Source organism: Coptis chinensis, chromosome 3, assembly GCF_015680905.1.
Source record: "Coptis chinensis isolate HL-2020 chromosome 3, ASM1568090v1, whole genome shotgun sequence".
Lineage (NCBI taxonomy): Eukaryota > Viridiplantae > Streptophyta > Magnoliopsida > Ranunculales > Ranunculaceae > Coptis > Coptis chinensis.
Window position 1 is genome coordinate 122,253,402 of NC_141458.1, and position 19,714 is coordinate 122,273,115.

The window sequence follows — 19,714 nt, forward strand, 5'->3', positions numbered from 1 at the left end:
AATAGTAGGCCCGACCACAGGTCGGGCTGCATGGTTAGTGGTCTTATGTTCCAGTGAACGCATATTATCAAAAAGAAAAGTGAAATCATCTCAGTTAACTGACTACTCGATTTCAATCACATTGAAGCAAAATCATTCGGAACTGTGCAAACTCATATCTTAGCTCGATAACATCGACTTGAATACGAATATGATCTGTGATGTGATGCAAATCCTATGTCAAATATACACTGCTACTAGTTGTGACACAAGATGTAATTGAACTTGGAATTAACATGTACATCCTTGTGACACAAGATGTAATTGAACTTGGAATTAACATGTACATCCCATTCATGTACATGTGTATATAGGTACCCGTTATGGTAAACCTTACCTGGTAAAGGAATTGACGCATAATCGAAGGTTGAAAACAATAATGATTATTAAACATTGAAATCAAGTCAAACCAAATAAATACAATACATGAAGAAATATGGAAAAGGAAGCTTTCAACATTGATCCTTTCTTCTGCCATCAGACTCCTTAACTATATAGCCCTGACTCAAAGAAATAATATCCTTCATAGCAACTTGAGGAACAAATATTCAACAGCAACAGACGCAACGGCAATGACGAACCAACAAATATTTTTAAAATTTCGGGAGCTTGTGAGGGTTTATGGCGTCGAGGCGACAAATCTTCGTAACTTTCACCGTACACTTGTTTAGGGTTTCTCTTCCCTAAACCCTTAACACAAAGAACTTATGCTCTTTCTCTCACAGAGGTACATTTGCTTTTATCTGCCTTCTTTCAATAATTCCACTGCTTTTATTTCTTGGTATTTTCTTCCAAAATTTGGTATTCAAAAATGAGGACCTCAGATTCTTCAACGGTGGTTAGTGTTGAAAATCTTAAAAACCATTTTTCTTCTTCCCCTACTGCAACCAAGTCTATAGAAGAAGCTTTAGATTTTGTTCAAAATAAGCGGTCATGGAAGTGTTGGACCTGCTGTCTGTGTGACAAGAGATTTGCAGCTTCTAGTTTGTATTTAGATCACATGACTAAACACCTCCTGAAGTCGCCTTTACCGCAAAAATATGATATCACCCGTACAGTTGTAAATAGTGAGAGTGAATGGTACTCTATGATTATATACGGAACATGGAAACCCATCAACGTCAAACATGGAATTGAAATGGCTAGTAAAGGTTATGAGGAGTTACTGTTAGTTACTGATGGTACAGCGAAGAAGAAGGCTCGGTTTTTGACAGAGTATTTATGTTCGCACTGGTTGCCTTTAACTGATGACTCTGATCGCCTTGATTCACTCCTCGCCGTTCGGGAGAGACTCAGACTTCTTGTTTGCAATAAACTTCTTGCAGATACGCATTTAAAAGAGGTTATGAGGCGTACATTGGAGATGTTAGCGTGTACGGGTGTTCATATTTCAGTTTTCAGAAAGTCAGGCTTGGAACATACTCATCTTCCTATATGTTTTCTGGAAACTTCAGGTCTCAAAGAACTTGTCAGCTATTTGACTGAGCTATATGAAACTGCCAAAAGCCTTGAGACATTTGGTCTAATTCCAAATGGCAATATCCCCTCCTGCCAAAGTGAAGGAAAGAGGGTCGTTTTGAGTGGTGACGGTTCTTTTCTAATGGTGGATGAGCCACCAAACTCTTGGATCCTCTCGCCTCCTTATGAAGATAAACCTAGTAGAGATAAAGAAAGGAGGTGGCTTAGAGAAAATCTCGAAGAGGTTTTCAATAAAGGGTTCGACAGATTGCGTAACCTTTGTAAGGAGAGATTCGACACTTTACAACTGACCACAAGTTCAGCGGTGGTGGATTCGTCGGTCCCAAAGCTTGACATGATTGACGTTCGCGTCCTGCAAGCTCATGAGGATTTGCTCAACTTGGACTCCACTATGTACTCTTGTGACGTCAACGACTACGAGGCAACCATATCGACTTTTATGAAGTCATATGTTCGGGTATGTACTGGGTTTAGTTCAAATTCATTTCTGTTAACTTACCTTCATAGTCATATTCTAACTTCTTCTTGGTTGCTATATGTAGGGACAATTGGAAAAGAAAGCCTTAGAGGAAGATAGGGCTAGAATTAATGGAGGTACAGTGACCCACTCTCTTCTTTCTTTTGCTTTGTTCTATTTCTTTTGATCAAACAAGATTTCTGTTGATCTCTTTTCCATGTAAAATGATTTAAACATAGGCGAATGTTACTCAAGATTATTCTCGTTCCTCACTGACTGAAAAGTCTCACTCCCCTCTCTTTGGTTGTATATTTGTGATTCGTGTTGAAGCTTAGACTAAGTGACACACTCCTAAAATTCTGCCCAACACAGCCTTTAGCCTACTGGGTTTCAGACCGTGATGCTGAGCCCATGGCTGAAAACTAGGGAAGCGTCATACCTAGGGTATTATAGTTGGCCTTGGTGCCTGTTCGGTTTCGGTATGAAATGAAAGGCTAAGTAGTAAGTATCGAATATGTTTTGCAGCTTTTTGGGTCCAATGACTGGAACATTTGTTTTGATTTTTGGTTTGACCTCGTTGTAAGCTTCGATAAGGACTTTGAGTTTGTTGAAGCACAATAAAAAAGCGCAGTTGACAAGAATTACAACTTGAAGAGAGAAAAAAACACACCAAAAGTTGGAAGGACAAGAAATACAAGGTTAGACCGTAAGCATAAATAATGAAATACAATATTTAGCAGGAAGTAGATTATTACAAGAGAGAGGGAGGGAGACATGAGACTGCAGTGACAAATAAAGGTTAGTATTCCATGGTAATTCTTTCTATTCTCTGCTGCCAGTTCTTTTCTTCATTCTCGCTCTTCTTCCATAACAATTGGGGCCGCTAATTCGCTAAAATTAGTGTTTGGATTTGCAAAAGTACCCTTAAAGGGTACGGAAGAACTGATACAGGAAACCCAGGGGGTATGGACAAATCTGGTAACTATGCACTCTTTTATGCTCAGATGGATTCGTTGGTGGGTAGTTTGTAATATTCTTTAGTCGCATTGGGGTTGTCTTTGTTTTGTTTTGGAATTTGGGTTCTTTGTATGCGTTTTTTGTAGGATATTTTATCCTACTTTACAGTATTCCTTTTGATGATATATAATAAAAAATCTGTAGCAATCCAAAATAGAGAAAATGAGATTTGTCTATTTATTTATTTGCTTGTTTTTTAAATGTACCTTTTTTTTTAAAGAGCACTAGGTACATTTATGTTCGCTGACTCAGACTGAATGATTTATGCTTGGCAAAATTTTGATGGCCGAAGTAAAACTTGGTAGGATTCTTCTAGGGAGACAGCAATGGGACATGCTATTACCAAAGTGTCCACAGGACCGATCCTTCCTCCACACAGTGTGAAGGAGCACCTGATGGAGAGTCCCATTCCAACACAGATATATAGCTTACAAAAACATCACTCGGCACCAAAAACATCACTCGCTCGCTGGCAAATAGATAACAGCCCGAGCCTTCTCTGTGTTAGGTTTGCATCCCAACAACTATATCGTTTTTTTATACAAGTTTCTATCGTCTAGGATGTTTGTTACAAGGCAATGAAAGGTGTAAAACCTGTGATATTATACTTTCAACTGTTAGTAACAATGCACATTCTATTTTTTTGGTTTGCAACTTTATATGTGTCAGTGAAAAGGTATGCAACAAACTCAGGTAAGCATATTTTGAATTCGTTTGTCTCACAGTATATATATTATGTCGATTATTATGATAAGAAACAAATATAATTCTTTGCTGAATTCTAAAATAAAAGGGAGACCCTATCCATCCTGGATGTTTATCCCTGACAAAATTATTGATGACTACGTTGCAGGTACCCTTCGTTTGAATGAGGTTCCACTTACTCTTGGCCTGGAAACCGTGGGTGGTGTGATGACAAAATTAATTCCAAGAAAGTCTATTATTCCGGTAAAAAAATCTCAAGTCTTCTCAACATTCGAAGGTCATCAGACCACTGTATCTGTTAAGGTAATCAGCAGACTACATTTGAGCTGAATCATCGCATGCCAACTTGTTTCTGATGCCATTTGTTACAGATTTTTGAAGGCGAAAGGAGTCTCACAAAGGACTGCCAGGAGCTTGCCACATTTTATCCTTCTGGAATCGTTATAGCACCAAGGTTTGGAGTATACCTTTTCAAGTTGCTACAGAGCTATGTTTTGAATTAAAACCTCCACATGTAAAGGGGAAACCTAATAGTTTTCCACATACTTTTTTGAACAGAAAAACTTCAAAAATTGAAGTAACGTTTGGGGTTGATGCCAATGGTGTGCTGAAGGTTAAGGTCGCGGACAAGGCCACTTGCGTAGAAGAAACAATCACCATCCCCAACTACAACGGTCATCGGAGTCAGGAGCAGATTGACGGTATAGTTCGAGAAGCAGAGACGTTTGCAGAGGCAGACAAGAAGGTTATTAAAAAGATTCATGCCTGTAACAATTTGGAAACCTATATCTACGGCGCGATGAACAAACTCACTGATGGACAGGCATACAGGAAAGAATATGAGGATGCTGTCATGGTGGCCCACAAGTGGTTTTATGAAAACCCGAATGCTGCAGAGGATGCTTATGTATATCAGCTTCATTCCTTAGCTTTTGTGGTTATGGTTTATGGACCTTAAACTCAAATTTTGAGATAGATAGCGCTTTGGTGCTTTGTTTTCTATGTTATGGTTATTTTTACTTTTTTGAGATGGATAATGCCGTGTACTTTTTGTTAAATGGTGAAGACTTTGGACAGTGTCAACCTATTATTTTTCTTCGCTTGTTCCGTTGTACGCGTTCCTCTCTCTGTGAAACCACTTAAATAAAAAAAATAGTACCCCAAACAAGAAGAAATCAATTGATCGAAATGGAGAATTCGAGCTTAACAACATATGCGAATTGGTAAGGAACAAACGTAGCATCAGCTTTCTTCGCATCATTAGAGAGGTGTTCCTGCATCAATCTCATCACCATCGATGTCAAAGACGAAGAAGAAGAAGCCAAAGATCGTCCTCTGACGCTCACCAAACCCATTCATCATCATGATGTCGACAAGCTTCAGAAGGCTGTGAGCAAGATAGATAGTTAGGACACTTAAGGAAAAGACAGTGCAAGCTTTATACAGAACATTTCTTTTCGAGCTCGCATAGATAAGGATGTTGTACTCAAAAACAAAAAAGAACAAAAAATAAAAGGGTGATAAACAGGAGCTCAATTAATGTTATACAATAACCATGTCATTTTCAAATGCAAAAAAAATCGGTTTTACATAAATATACCTATTGCAAACAATCACCCATTCTTTAAAATTGGTGATTACGAAAACAACGCTTATGTACCAAGTGCGGTGTCTTCCTACGGCTTAACTGATAAATCTTCAGATATTCACAATTTAAAATTTGTTGGAATCCTTGGTCTGTTCCTACGGCTTAACTGATAAACAACGCTTATGTACGAGAGCTTCTAGCTCAATTGATTGTATACCCCTCTCCTCATGGGAGAGGCTGCAAGTTCAAATCCCACCAAGTGTAGTTGGGATTTATTTCTTGCGTAATTATGTGAGCCTTCAGGCTAGAGACAGAGTTATTTCTTGTGTAATGTGATGGGCCTTTGGGCCATGTGAGCCTTCGGGGTAGAGACAAGGTGCTGCTACGATGGGTGGTGGCGGTTGGGTCTACTCAAAATAGCGCATCGGCGAGAGACTTCGGGGTTGATGAGCCTTCGGGCTAGGGTCCTTAAATGTAACCGGTGTGGGTTTGCCTTAAGTCTTTAACCCTCTAAATATTTAAAAAAAAACAAAAATTGTTGGAATCATAGACCTCATAGTTTTGCATTTGTGAGTTTTTGCTTGAGCATAGGATATATGCATTCACGATAGCCATCGGACACAACTGAATCATTGAGTGGGTCCTTGAGTCCTTCCATGCCTCGTTGTATAGAATTGGATATACATTCCCATCATAGCGACCAAGGACAGAGCCTAAGTAATGGTCGGTGTAGTTAAATGCATCAACCAGTGCAATTGCATTGCAACGGACCTATTAAGAGACATCGAGACATATCAGTTTAGTTGGTCATGCAAGGTTAGATAGAAATATAGAACTGAACCAAGAGAGTCCTGATGGAAATTAATGAATTATACAATCAGTACCTGGGCATAAAGAGATCTAAGCTGATCATTTACCAGTGAGGCTTGCCTAGGTGTTATATTATGCTACCAGTGGGAAGAGAATCACCCTGATGCTTATGAAGTAAAGAGAGGGCATAGATCCCAAACAGCAACTGTAGCTGTTCTTTCACCCCCTTTCCAGATGTGTTTTGTTGTAGCTTCTCTTTGAATTTGTGCAACATGACTCACACGATTAATCAAACAATTAGATTGTGTATCGAAGTTTGTGAGGAATCACGACAAGTTTCTGCAAGACTTATTCTTCACTATACTAATTACTTTAGGGCGATAGAAATGCCAATTAGCAAAAGGAAGGCAGAGAAGCTTACTTAGAAACCACAATCAACTGGCAGTGAGCAACAGCAGCCTCCACTAAATCAGACGAGAGTTCTGTAAAGCCTGAACGGGATCTTTTTATAAGGACATGTTCTATTTATGAGAAACAAATTCAGCAAATAAATTACAAAAGAAAATTTGAGCATGGCGTCCTACTTGTCACATGGAACACATGCAAAACAGATAGAGAATGGTGTATTACAGGTCATATTTTTAAGCTGTGGTAGAACTTGAAGATAGAGAATGACCCTATTATGGCACATAAAGAGATATTACCATCCAGTTTCAAGTATTCACACAAAGGAGCTTATTTCTCTCTTATCAAGAGATTCAAACTTTCACAAGGTCAACAACCTAATATAAAACATATATACTCAGCACATTGCATCCCCAGTCCTCCCCCCTCCCCCCTCTGAATTATTATGCATCAAAATCTCAATAGAAAAGAATGCTACATTTTTATTGAAACATGCAATTACAATATATTGCAAAGGAAATAGAGGCTTGAAGTAAGGAAGTAAACCCATAAAAATAATTTATATACCTCTTTGAGCATCACAATTACACTGCAACAGGTATTCTATTCGTCCTATATAAGCTGTCGTCCCAAAAAGCTTCTTTCCAGATCCCAGCTGAGAAACAAAAAAAAAAAAAGTCTTCATAAGAAACCTTACAACCTACAAGAAATATTCCCAAAATGTCAACGCTTTTACGAACAAAAATAAAAAAAGAAGCAAAGAATAATGAAAGTAGATGTCCATCAAACATTTCATATACAAAGACTATAAGGTAATATGAGGTCAGAGGTGCTCATGAACATTATGATTTCATCCTTCCCTACTCCCATAACCTTTCCCAGGAAAAACTTCCAGATTGCATTTGGACAAAAAAACCCAAACTGGACGAGGTAAGCACATGAAGAATGTTTGCAGTGTCATAGTAAGTTAACTCACAGGTATGGAAAAGATGTCACCTTCAAGTACTACGTATCACTAGAAGCAGAACAAGTGCTGAGTACCTCTCCACTGCTCTGAAGATTCTCATCATGCTTATAAACAGGCTGTGCTTCCCAAGCCAAACATCCTCCAGCTCTGCGACTCCTATTGAGCTCGAGAAGTAGCATACCATCTTCACTGCAAGCAAAGACACACAAATTCGTATCACCAGTTAGTACATCATATATAATTGTTGCTCACAATCGTCAAACCAGCTACGGAAAACTAACAATGCCCAATCATTAAAAACCAAAAAGAAGAATTGTACAGCAGCACAGTTAGCTCAATTGATATTCCGAGATGTTAAGACCAAGCTTCATCAGTCAACTACAAAATGCAAAATGGACCCGAGAGAGAGCAACAAATGCACATATGGAATATTCACATCCAAGTTCAAGAAAAAAAGGACCAGTTTTGTACTTGGGCTAAACTAGAGTTGGACATATATATGCACTCAACATTGATGGCACCCTACAAGACAACTTAGGAGGATGGGCAGCAACTATCCGGAATGATCAAGGTGAGGTTATTTTAGCAGCAAAGGGGCAATCTGCTTTTTCTTCAATAGCTCTCATTGAACGTCAAGGTGTCGAAAAGGGGATACAACTAGTAGTGACACACAACATTAGAAGAATAAATGCCCAAACAGATTCCACTAATGTAGTGTCATTTCTCAAGTCTAAGGAGTTTCCATGGCAGGCAAAGCATGTAATAGCAAGGATTCGAAAGTTGATAGCCCAAATAGAATTATTCCCTATCCAACACATAACACATATATAGTGAATGTAACTCATCAGTGTCATTTGATTTGATATCTCCAAGGGTACCATGAAGTAGAGAGCACAAGAAGAGCAATATAGAGAATAATTTAAACACTTCGAGAGAACAACCCCTTCTAAAAAAAATTGCAGTTCTTATAAGACTTACCTCTATAGGCAAATCCATATAATATTCTGTAAATGACTTCTCATGTCCTCTCAAATCCATAGCTTTCGTAGCGTTTACTTCAGAATCAATTGAGAGGTGTGTGCAAGCAGGAATCATTCCATGCACCTGAATTATCAAAAGGGCAAGGAACAAATTCAATGGACTTCAGGCTGCGAGTGTTGCAACATTAAGATCTAGGCAACAGAAGACTTAAGGAAACCACAAAAACGTCTTTCAAAACAAAAGAAACCTTGTCCAGTATCTCATGCTAGAGCAAAAAAATAATAATTATAAAGCACCTCGACGGTAGTAACCATTTCCCCTTGGTCTGTTGTATTCTCTGTCACTCGAATCTCCACTTCCCCTGACAAAATTTAATCATTGCCCAAATTTTAGGAAGAAGTCAATTAGCAATGCTGAAACTTAAAGACAAAAGCCAGTTAGAATACCGTTATTATATTCATCGACCAATTAACAATTGAAACACGCTGAAAGTTAACTAATGATTAAGGAAGAGAAACGGTTATTCTAAGAAAATCATTCAAGTTATTATTTTCTATTCCGCTTTATTATATTCATCGACATGGATCAAGGTAAGTCATTGTATTGATTCATTATTTATGTTCAATATATATGTGAAATAACCTGTGATTTAGATCCTTAATGCACTATTAAAATAATACTTACACTTTGGACCAGTGTGCGATGTATGATTAAATTTTTTCGCCATGGAAAACATATTTTCAGCAGATGTGTAAATCTATAAGAGAAAATTAAGAAGTTATATTAAATTCAAGGTAAGTGGTCTAACTATAGCCAACAATATTCCAGCACAATAGAAATAGAGTTCCAGCACTAACATCCTTATTTCTTACATGAAAATCATACATATCAGCTGGATGGTCCAACTGGTGAGAGGAACCATTGCTGCTCGAACAACACCCCATGTTGAATTAGGAGCACCTCTAGCGAATTCTACGCTGTCAAGCATTTCCTGCATTAAAAATGACAGAGTAACAGTTATTGTTAGTGAAATGAATCGAGGTAACAAAAACAAATATGAATATAAAATTCAAATTTTGATGAGGAAGTAAGCAAAAATGAAAAAATCAGCCTACCTGCACAAAAGGCAAGACGCTGGAAGTAGCAACTTCTCCACTGATGCTGATTCTATAGTCTTACGATAGTTTATGCAAGATGATCTTCTAGAGGAAAGGATAACTTGACATCCTTCGCAATTTAAGACTCTTGCATTTACAAGGTAATAGAAAGTCCAATTCACAGACTCCACCTTCAATGAGAGGATGGCATTGAAGGATTTGCCTACGTACCCTGGTTTTGTTTCTTTCACTTTGAAGCAAAGTTCTTATTACCCTTCGTCTTTATCACATTACTTGTACGTAGTTGGGTCTGGTAGCACCTTTTCCAATAGCAGTACTTCTTAGTTCTTACCACTAAAGGAAAGGAGGCAAAACAAAACCAGATTTTTTTTATATTCATAGATTTAAGGCCCGACCTAATATATCGTTTATTTATACCTGGAAATCTGATAAAACGAGGTTTTAGATCAACAAGCTCCTTCCTAAAACCATGCCCCTGTAACAGTGGAAGTGTCAGCAGGAATACCTAGTCAATATATCATAATAAGCTCCCATATAGATCACAAAGATACTGACAATTTTCTAAATGACAAGAACATAACTGGTTTGAACTTTGCATGGTTGGGTGTGGCTGTAGCCCCCAGATCGTGTTTGATGATCAGTGTGCAAAAGAGATAAGTGAAACTCTTAGCATGATAGTTCGGCAGTAGAGTCATCAATTTGAAGGACTTAGATAACAGTGTCTCAAAAGTCCTTTCATAGCTTAGTCGAAACTTCATAGACAAAATGTTAATAGAGTGTCTCTTTTGTATACAAATAGTATTTGAAAAGGTAGTGAATTTAAGTTGCAAAGACTGGTATATATATCATGCAATACCGTTTGACAATGTAAATAGGTTGGTGACTTGGTGGACAGTGTGGTACTGGTGTTAGTTCATACAAGTAATTTGTAAGATTCACCAGGCCATATCATAAGCATATAAGCTCAGGTCGATCCTGTAGCATTATCACACTTCAAAAATGCAAGTGTTTATATATTTACTGATATATGGTCAAGCAAGCTCATTATAGATCCACTAACAGAGTTTACGTGATCCTAAAGGTTAGTGATGAGGTCGCATAAATATGAGAGCATAACTAAGTTCAAAGTCAAGCGATATGAATTGCACATATATATATTCAAAATTTAAACACGTAGACCAGGTCGCATCCTACCTACATTAATATCTATTCTCCCAGGATATCTATATCTATTCTCCTATGAGTAGATACTCATAGTGAACTGTGAACCACGTCAGCATATTTTTTTAAAAAGCCGGTATTTAGAATTTTTTTACTTTCTTGCTTACCAAAATACCCCTGAAATTGGTGTATGTTTTGTAATTTTAAACAAATCTATTTTGTCTTTTCACGTGTATTATAAAAAATACTAAATACACGCCTTTTTTGAATTGTACGCCAGGAGTAAGTAAGTAATTAAAACACAAAGAAAAAAACAATAAAAGAGTGAGATGGAAGGGGGACGATGGTGTTGGATCCGGAGACAGTTTATGGAAGTTTTCAAGGAACATCATCAAATTTCTTTCTCACCTTAACGCATGAATACATGATACTAATGAATAAAATGGAAAACTAATGAAAGAGAATGATTGCAGGGATTAGAAAGTGCTATTATCGAGGGATGCGGAAGTTTTAGAACGAAACAGCAGGTAAATCCCCAAAATTTATGAGTAAACTTACAATCTATCTTTTTCGCTCCATCTTCAACAGGTAAATCCCCAAAATTCTATGTTTTTATTATTCTACCATATAATCTATTCTTTACTGTTACAAAAGGATATACTCTGAAATTCTGCTATTTGATCGAGTATCATCGTTATATTTTCCAGTTGGTGTCCGGAAAGCTCGAAAACTTGCTGGGAGCTTCAGTCTACCTATTGTAGGAATTCATCACATGGAAGCACATGCTGTTGTTGCCAGGTATTTAATTTTGATCATCTACTCTTTTACATGAATTTAACATGGGAAGGACATCAGAACTATATTGGACTATAACGTAGATCACATGAAAGGTCTTGCTTGTAGATATCCCCAAGTTGAATTGCAATTATTTCAAGTAAATAGTTATCCAAGGCTGGAAACTTCTTATGAAGGATTATTTGCAAAATTGTAGTTTTCTAATTCGTGTTTCTCTCCCTAGTTTGTCACTACTCATATGTGGGATTTTTCGTTTATTGTTTATGAATTGAGAGCAAAGCATGGTAAATCATTTTTTAAATTTCCATCTGCCATTGTCATAAAAAGCTAAAATTTGTATCAGGTTAGTTGAGAGGAAGCTGCAATTTCCGTTCTTGACCCTTCTGATTTCAGGTGCATAAATGTACACCTTTGTATTTACTCGTATTCGTTGCATGTATCCATCACCAAATGCCACTTCACTGACCATTTCTAGTAAAATTTTCTTTTGACAAAGGAAATAAGAAAGTTATTTAACATAGACACAAATTCCTTAATGTGAAGGTTTTGATGGATAACTTGTGTTTCGAGCTTGTACAGGAATTTATGAGTGAACTTGTGTTATGAAGAATGTTGATTTGGGGATTTATGCAATCTCCATTAGAATGACCAGTCTGGGAGTTTGTTCTGATTCACATTTATGGGGGAATAATTTGTGCATAGTGTTGAGTGTTGACTATTAGTGTTCCTTTGAGAAAGAAATAGGCAACTGCAATATTTTGGAGCAAAAGTGACTAAATGGGGGTGTCCATTACCTGCAATCGCTCGTCTGGGAAAAAATTTCTCTGCAAGTTGCCTTCAATTCTTATACTTGTAGAACCTATTTATAAGTGTTTTTAATGGATGTAGGAAGCTAACCATCTCTATATCTGATGAATCGATAATCATATAATTTAACGAAAGATATGTTCTTACAATCTTACCAGAAACACTCCTTTACGAATTCCAGCCCGAGTTATTAATGAAACTGTAGCAAATTTTGACTGATTAGGCTAGTAGCTTATAAGTAGGAAGTTATTTATGCTTTTCTATACTATTGTGAAGCTCATTCTGGCATGAAGCTGGCATATAATATCTACTGTTTAATCCTTAGGTGGACATAACCTCCTTGTTCTTGCACGTGACCTTGGCAATTATGTACAACTTGGGACTACAATAGATGATGCAATTGGTGAGGCATACGATAAGACAGCGAGATGGCTTGGCCTTGACATGAGAAAGGGTGGTGGCTCGGCTTTAGAGCAGCTTGCTCGTGAAGGAAACTCACAATCAATAAAATTCTCAGTAAGTTGTGTCTTGAGACGTCCTTTTTTACTTGTCTTTGTTGATTATGATCGTCCAAGACCTCACAATTGCTTTTTCCTGTTAATGGTTGCATTGTGGTGCCAACAATTACTTGGAATTGTAAAAGTTCATATGTTTTCGTAATTCTGGTCGGATGTAACCTCAGAATTGATCTTCTTTACAGGTTCCAATGAAACAGCATAAGGATTGTAATTTCTCTTATGCCGGTTTGAGGACTCAAGCAAGGTTGGCCATCGAAGCCAAAAAATATGTAAGTAGAAGGCTTTTATTTCTGTGCAATAGTACATTGAGCATTAACCTTCCTGCTTCATTTTGGGTAGTGAGCCTAATTCACTTCTTTTATCTTTCTTTTTGGTACTGTGCATTCTTTTTGTATTCTATGTTATTTGGTCACAGTAGAGGACTTGCTTTTCTTTTGAAGGCAGTTTTTGTTCAAATACTGCAAATGCTTTTCTCTCATTCATTCTTTTTTCTTTTTCAATGTAACCTCCTGTTGTGTCTCGCTTTCTTCCTTTTATAATGACAACATTGTCCCCTGCCCAACATGCTCTTGTGGCTGCGAGAACGATATAACTCAGCTGGGAAGCTGTGTGATGTAAGTTCACTTATAAGTTTTCGTTTTCTGTTCCACCAGTGCACATGTTACACTCTTTCTTGTTTTCTGAACTTGAAGTTGATTTACCAATAATTACTTTCCTGTTTGTTTTGAAGGCCAAATTCTACAATGATTTGCTCATGCAAGATGGGCCTTCATGGGGAAGAAGTCGTTTCCATGACTGTTGAAGGCCCACCACCTCCTGAAGAATCTAGGGCGAAAGCGGTCGGTGCAGGGGGTGTTATGACTGGACCGGGTTTGGGTCGTGCTGCCGGTAGAGGTATTCCTACTGCTCCTTTAGTTCAAGCTCAACCTGGTTTATCTGGTCCCGTTAGAGGTATAGGTGGACCTGCTCCTGGTATGATGCAGCCTCAAATATCGAGGCCACCTATACCCAATATGACTGCCCCACCGATGAATTATCCTCGACCTCCTCCTGGACAAATGCCACCTGGCTATCCTGGACAACAGCCACAGCAGATGGGAAGAGGACTGCCACCACCTATGTTTCGACCTGGTGGACCTCCTGGGCCTTTTCAGATGCCGCCACCGCAGTTTTTACAGCGCCTATGCCTCCACCTCAGCAGATGATGAGAGGACCATCTCCTCCGCCCTAGGCCCGCATGCAGGGTCAGCAGCCACCTAGGCCTGGGATGCCTCCTCCTGGTCAGGGGATTCCGTGTTCCGTCCTGGTATGCCACCTCCACCACCTAATCAGCAGCAACATCAGCAGTAGTGATGACTGGTATGTGCTTGCTACATTGTCTAGATGTCTCTTGCTTTTTTGCTTTTATGTTTATTGGATGGTTATTGTTTTTGCTACAACTATGTGGGCTAATATTCTTTTTAACCATGTAGTGCTATCCTGGGGAAGATGATGTGGCCATTGCTCGAGCAATTCTACTGTAAGGGTCTTGAGCTTGATACCCATTCTGTATATTATGCATGTCCTTTCTGTAGAACTCACTACCATGATTTATATATTAGTATTTATTTTTATTATTTTGGGTATTATTATTTGGCATTGGGAATATCTGACCTGCTAACAGTAACCCTAGGATAATGCCCTACCAGTTTTGATCATTTAGAAAATGAGGTGGGAATGACCCTCCTAGAGTAGAACAGTATTGCTGTAGTGGAGGGCATCATCACAATTTGTTTATTTTGCATTGTGTTTGGGAACATTGAGCGATGTTTTGTCTTCTTCCTTATTAGTCACTTGTGGTTTGTCTGAATGCACTCGTTGCACATTTTATTTCCCGGAACATGTTATTCTAAATGAAGTGCCAATGAAAGGAAAAATGATAAAGCTATCGAATGAGTTTTATGTTACTTTTCCTATCGAATGTTATATAGAGCTAGGGGTATGGTGCTTAGGTCTATGTAACAAGGCTAGTTGATTTATTAGGAGTTAGGACCATGTTACAATGGTAGTATATTAATTAAGTTATTCTTAAACTTCGTTATAGATTTACGTTGAGATACCTTCCATGCAAAAGAACCTTCTAGTTGTTTTTGAATCTAAATCATTCAGTTAGTAAATTAGCCAAGTTACATTGACACAGATAGGTGTGTCTATATTTGACACGGATACAAAGTTACCGACGTGGTGAAACATTTAAAAATATCACATACAATGTGTCTGTTATGTGTCCAACACGGGCACTTGGGTACATATCCGACACGGATCTTTTTTTTAAAAAAATGTGGTGTGTCCATGTAACATAGTAAATTAGACATAAATACTATATAATTTAAACCAACTTAAATAAATTTATGCGATTGCTCCTCTGTGCATGGAGATTGTTTCATCTTTGTTACTTTTTTTTTTAGTAATCCTTGTTTTATTATGAGCTAAGTATGATAAAAGTTCTAACATATTAATTGTATGAATGCAAAGAGGTGTAGCCTTTGCCTATTGAATTTCAAAGTACTGTCTGAAAATTTAAGCTTGTATTGGTCATCCACACAAAAGTCGATTTATTTTCAGATAGGTTAGAACTTCTGGTGGCTTTGATTTCTAGGCCAGGAGAATTCTAGGTGTGACCGACCTCGTGGATGATGTATTTTCACCCTTATTATATCTTTGACGAGGGAAAGTTGGTTCCTCATGCTTTTAGTTTCTTTGACTCTTCTAATCTTTTTATTGAATAATGTTCGATGTAGACTCATACTAACTTTGGATTTGCAGGCAATTGTAAACGAAGATGCATCTGGAGATGTCCTCACCATGCGCATTCAGATTCAACAACTCAAGGTACTGATGCCATTCTTATTCTCTATCACAGTTTGGAATGGAAGCCAACTTCGGTATTCTCAAAGCGTGGAATCAGGGCTTCAAATAGTCAAGATTATTGATTAAAGTAATATGTTGTAAAAATTAGTTTAAATTAATCAGACACAATTGTAATTCTAGCAATTTTTCTTGTAAATTGGTAATGGGTTTTTTAGCTTTAGATAAATGGTGTTGGACTGGCTCACATAGAACTATAGAAGTTCAATTGATAAGTTGAGGGGCGTGGGATTTTAACAGGCCCTTCTGATGGGTTTAAAAATAGTAGGCCCGACCACAGGTCGGGCTGCATGGCTAGTGGTCTTATGTTCCAGTGAACATATTATCAAAAAGAAAAGTGAAATCATCTCAGTTAACTGACTACTCGATTTCAATCACATTGAAGCAAAATCATTCGGAACTGTGCAAACTCATATCTTAGCTCGATAACATCGACTTGAATACGAATATGATCTGTGATGTGATGCAAATCCTATGTCAAATATACACTGCTACTAGTTGTGACACAAGATGTAATTGAACTTGGAATTAACATGTACATCCTTGTGACACAAGATGTAATTGAACTTGGAATTAACATGTACATCCCATTCATGTACATGTGTATATAGGTACCCGTTATGGTAAACCTTACCTGGTAAAGGAACCTTACCTGGTAAAGGAATTGACGCATAATCGAAGGTTGAAAACAATAATGATTATTAAACATTGAAATCAAGTCAAACCAAATAAATACAATACATGAAGAAATATGGAAAAGGAAGCTTTCAACATTGATCCTTTCTTCTGCCATCAGACTCCTTAACTATATAGCCCTGACTCAAAGAAATAATATCCCTCATAGCAACTTGAGGAACAAATATTCAACAGCAACAGACGCAACGGCAATGACGAACCATATCTTAAAGCGTCCCGAACTATAACCAATGTCATAAGAGTCTGCCAGTCTGGGTTACATCTCGGTGTCACACACCCTGACAAACAGTTCAGAAACCATTCGAGTATTCGACGACCAAACGGGATATAGCTTAAACTGTACCTGAAATAGCTCAAACACATTTACGAAGAAGAAAAGATAACCAATCATACCACATTGATAATTAAAGACGGAAAAAATAAAGTGGATGCTTAGTTACTATCATAAAAGGCTCATGTTAATTCCAAGTTCAATTTCTGGTAGACTCTCCCCACCTGCTTTGTTACTATCTTTATAATAGAGGTGATGCTTAGTTGCTTACCACCCAAGCAACTCGGTTGTCAGGGTGTGTGACACCGAGATATAAATATAACACCCCCCCTCCAGATTTTTAGTACAGATTAACTTAAGAAGCTACGGTTGACACATGTAACTATGTAAGTCGAAGTAAATGGAAGAAGTTTCAATAACTCACTTAGATCAAAGACATGGTTTCTGGAGGAGAATGTTAGCAAAGAAGAGAATATTCAGGTGATGTAGGACGTCTAGGAAAAGTAAACCAATGAAATAAATGCCTGACTATTAGTAATGAAAACCTAGAAATGTGATCCTACTGCTAACAATTCCAATTATTCTTAGGACAGGTCGGACTTCCTCTGGTTATTCTTTCGCTCTAGTGGCCGATAGGCGATAGTGGTCCATTCTCAACAAGTAGTACAAAATACCAGTTATTCAATAATTTGTTTTCAAGTGTCTCAAATTACTTCAATACTCAAAGTTCACTAAGATGTTAACTTTCTAGACTCAACAGGTAGTAATGGTGTGTGAGGAAAAGCATAGTTAGCTGCCTGCTTTCATAGGTGAACATGCAAACCTCCTGCCAAATTCATCGCACCTAAATGATCTACTAGCGCCAGTTCACACAATGATATGATCTTGACCATCAGACAATGCATCTTACAAGTTTTGCTTCGGCACTGACCTAAGAAATAACACTGATAGGGTACTAAACGAACCTAAAAGTATTCTGATAGAATTGGTTGTAGAGTAACGAAGAATAATACTTAAACAAACTATTCCTCTCAACTCTGTCAATGCTACACACATTAGAGTAGCTGACAATATAACATATGCATTACTATGTAAACCAAACTTTTAGCAAACTATCGATTTGGAAAGTGTCCACCAAAATGATTGTCCAAAGTCTTCACCATTTAACAAAAAGTACATGGCATTATCCATCTCAAAAAAGTAAAAATAACCATAACATAGAAAACGAAGCACCAAAGCGCTATCTATCTCAAAATTTTACGTCAATAAACCATAACCCCAAAACTTAAGAAAAGAAACTGTTGTACATAAGCATCATCTGCAGCATCCGGGTTTTCATTGAACCACTTGAGGGCCGCCATGACAGCATCCTTATATTCTTTCCTATACGCCTGTCCGTCAGTGAGTTTGTTCTTCAGGCCGTAGATATATGTTTCCAAATTGTTACGGGCATGAATCTTTTCCATAACCTCCTTGTCTGCCTCTGCAAACTTCTCCGCTTCTCGAATTATATGGTCAATCTGCTCCTGACTCCGACGACCCTTGTAGTTGGGGATGGTGATTGTTTCTTCTACGCAAGTGGCCTTGTCCTTAGCCTTAACTTTCAGGACACCAAAGATATCAACCTCATATGTTACTTCAATTTCTGGAGTTCCCCTGTTCAAAAAGGTATGAGGAGAACTATTAGATTTCCCCTTTAAATGAGGATGTTTTAAATCAAAATGTGGCTATGTAGCAACTTGAAAAGGCATACTAACAAACCTTGGTGCTGGAGTGATTCCAGAAAGAACAAATTTCGCAAGCTCCTGGCAATCCTTTGTGAGACTCCTTTCGCCCTCAAAAACCTGAAACAAATGCCATTAGAAAAAAAAGTTGGCATGCGATGATTCAACTAAAACGTAGTCTGCAGATTACCTTAACAGAGAAAGTGGCCTGATGATCTTCGTGTGTTGAGAAGACTTGAGATTTTTTTGCTGGAATGATAGACTTTCTTGGAATCAATTTTGTCATCACACAACCCAAGGTTTCCATGCCAAGAGTCAGTGGAACCTCATCCAAAAGAAGGGTACCTGCAACGTAGTCATAAATGTATTTGTGATGGGGTCTTCTTTTTATTTTTGAATTCAACAAAGAGTTAAGTTGTTTCTCTTTTTGATATGATATCTACACTGTGAGAAGAAAAACATACAGTTGATTTCCTCTGCTTTTCCGGTAGCCATGTCCACAGCCTTAACGTTCAAGATGCCATTGACATCAGCCTCAAATGTCACTTCAATCTGTGGAGTTCCCCTGTTCAAAAGAGTGTTAGGACTAATAGGTTTTCCCTTTAAATGTGGAGATTTCAATTTAAAACATGGGTCTGTAACGAATTGAAAGGGCATCCTACAAACCTAGGTGCTGGAGCAATTCCAGTGAGATCAAATTTCCCAAGCTCCCTACAATGCTTTGTAAGATTCCTTCCCCCTTTAAAAACCTGTTAAAGAATTACCATTACAAAAAGGCTGAAAATGTTACCATATATAAACATATATCCTAATGTAATCCTCACAACCTGAATGGTGACACTAGTTTGACGATATTGGGAAGTTGTGAAGATTTCACATTTCGTAGCTGGAATGAGTGTGTTTTTTGGAATCAGAATCGTCATCACTCCGCCCACGGTCTCAATGCCAATATGCTCATCCGAGATCATGTCATCTGCAACAAAGCATCAATGTATATGTAAGGATAAAACATCCAGAAAGAGATCTGATATTACTTTTGTTATTGAGAATTAAACTCCCAAATTCGCGGACCCTGCCCACAAAACTAAACCATACACAAACTGGGAGATTTTTGTGACTATGGCTGGGACAGCCAAATAAGAACATGAGCATAGAAGCCCATATCATATAATCCTACTGGTGCGCACAAGGAAATAGAATATAAAGAGAGGCAATAACAACAGTGTGAAAGCTCATCTAGAATCAAAACAACAAACTAGTGCATATCAG

At 37.9% G+C, this 19,714-nt stretch overlaps 4 protein-coding genes across 14 annotated transcripts; 2 read left to right on the forward strand and 2 right to left on the reverse strand.

Annotated features, from left to right (window-relative positions):
• The first annotated feature begins 435 nt into the window (after positions 1 to 435).
• LOC147513947 (uncharacterized) lies at positions 436 to 4,787 on the forward strand. The gene is made up of 5 exons (XM_086597280.1): positions 436 to 1,975; positions 2,061 to 2,112; positions 3,846 to 4,000; positions 4,069 to 4,151; positions 4,256 to 4,787. Exons 1-5 carry the CDS (start codon positions 851 to 853, stop codon positions 4,653 to 4,655), a joined length of 1,815 nt encoding a protein of 604 aa, XP_086453406.1. The 5' UTR covers positions 436 to 850; the 3' UTR covers positions 4,656 to 4,787.
• A 65-nt stretch (positions 4,788 to 4,852) lies between these two features.
• Positions 4,853 to 10,285, reverse strand: LOC147513948 (uncharacterized). 7 transcript variants are annotated; one of them, XM_086597284.1, is made up of 12 exons: positions 10,148 to 10,285; positions 9,564 to 10,041; positions 9,321 to 9,439; positions 9,133 to 9,205; positions 8,745 to 8,809; positions 8,446 to 8,571; positions 7,542 to 7,651; positions 7,068 to 7,155; positions 6,517 to 6,586; positions 6,170 to 6,371; positions 5,838 to 6,056; positions 4,853 to 5,084 (listed from the first exon to the last, which is right to left on the reverse strand). In XM_086597284.1, the coding sequence occupies exons 3-8, from the start codon at positions 9,390 to 9,392 to the stop codon at positions 7,113 to 7,115; spliced, it is 489 nt and encodes a 162-aa protein (XP_086453410.1). In that variant the 5' UTR covers positions 9,393 to 9,439; positions 9,564 to 10,041; positions 10,148 to 10,285; the 3' UTR covers positions 4,853 to 5,084; positions 5,838 to 6,056; positions 6,170 to 6,371; positions 6,517 to 6,586; positions 7,068 to 7,112. The 7 variants fall into 7 exon arrangements, with proteins under 7 accessions (XP_086453410.1, XP_086453409.1, XP_086453407.1 ...); XM_086597283.1 differs by having other exon boundaries at positions 7,497 to 7,651; XM_086597281.1 differs by having other exon boundaries at positions 6,170 to 6,586.
• A 736-nt stretch (positions 10,286 to 11,021) lies between these two features.
• Positions 11,022 to 14,021, forward strand: LOC147513949 (putative tRNA N6-adenosine threonylcarbamoyltransferase, mitochondrial). Of its 4 annotated transcripts, none has more exons than XR_015215779.1 (6): positions 11,022 to 11,315; positions 11,435 to 11,525; positions 11,866 to 11,915; positions 12,655 to 12,845; positions 13,030 to 13,461; positions 13,578 to 14,021. XR_015215779.1 is itself a non-coding variant. In XM_086597289.1 (6 exons), the coding sequence occupies exons 1-6, from the start codon at positions 11,191 to 11,193 to the stop codon at positions 13,647 to 13,649; spliced, it is 501 nt and encodes a 166-aa protein (XP_086453415.1). In that variant the 5' UTR covers positions 11,022 to 11,190; the 3' UTR covers positions 13,650 to 14,021. The 4 variants fall into 4 exon arrangements, 1 of the variants encoding a protein (XP_086453415.1); XR_015215778.1 differs by having other exon boundaries at positions 11,022 to 11,254; XR_015215777.1 differs by having other exon boundaries at positions 11,022 to 11,197; positions 11,432 to 11,525.
• Positions 14,022 to 17,859: 3,838 nt separating this feature from the next.
• Positions 17,860 to 19,230, reverse strand: LOC147513950 (luminal-binding protein 1-like). Of its 2 annotated transcripts, none has more exons than XM_086597297.1 (5): positions 19,112 to 19,230; positions 18,910 to 19,010; positions 18,636 to 18,790; positions 18,483 to 18,565; positions 17,860 to 18,377 (listed from the first exon to the last, which is right to left on the reverse strand). In XM_086597297.1, exons 2-5 carry the CDS (start codon positions 18,938 to 18,940, stop codon positions 17,984 to 17,986), a joined length of 663 nt encoding a protein of 220 aa, XP_086453423.1. In that variant the 5' UTR covers positions 18,941 to 19,010; positions 19,112 to 19,230; the 3' UTR covers positions 17,860 to 17,983. The 2 variants fall into 2 exon arrangements, with proteins under 2 accessions (XP_086453423.1, XP_086453424.1); XM_086597298.1 differs by having other exon boundaries at positions 18,910 to 18,997; positions 19,112 to 19,228.
• Positions 19,231 to 19,714: the final 484 nt, after the last annotated feature.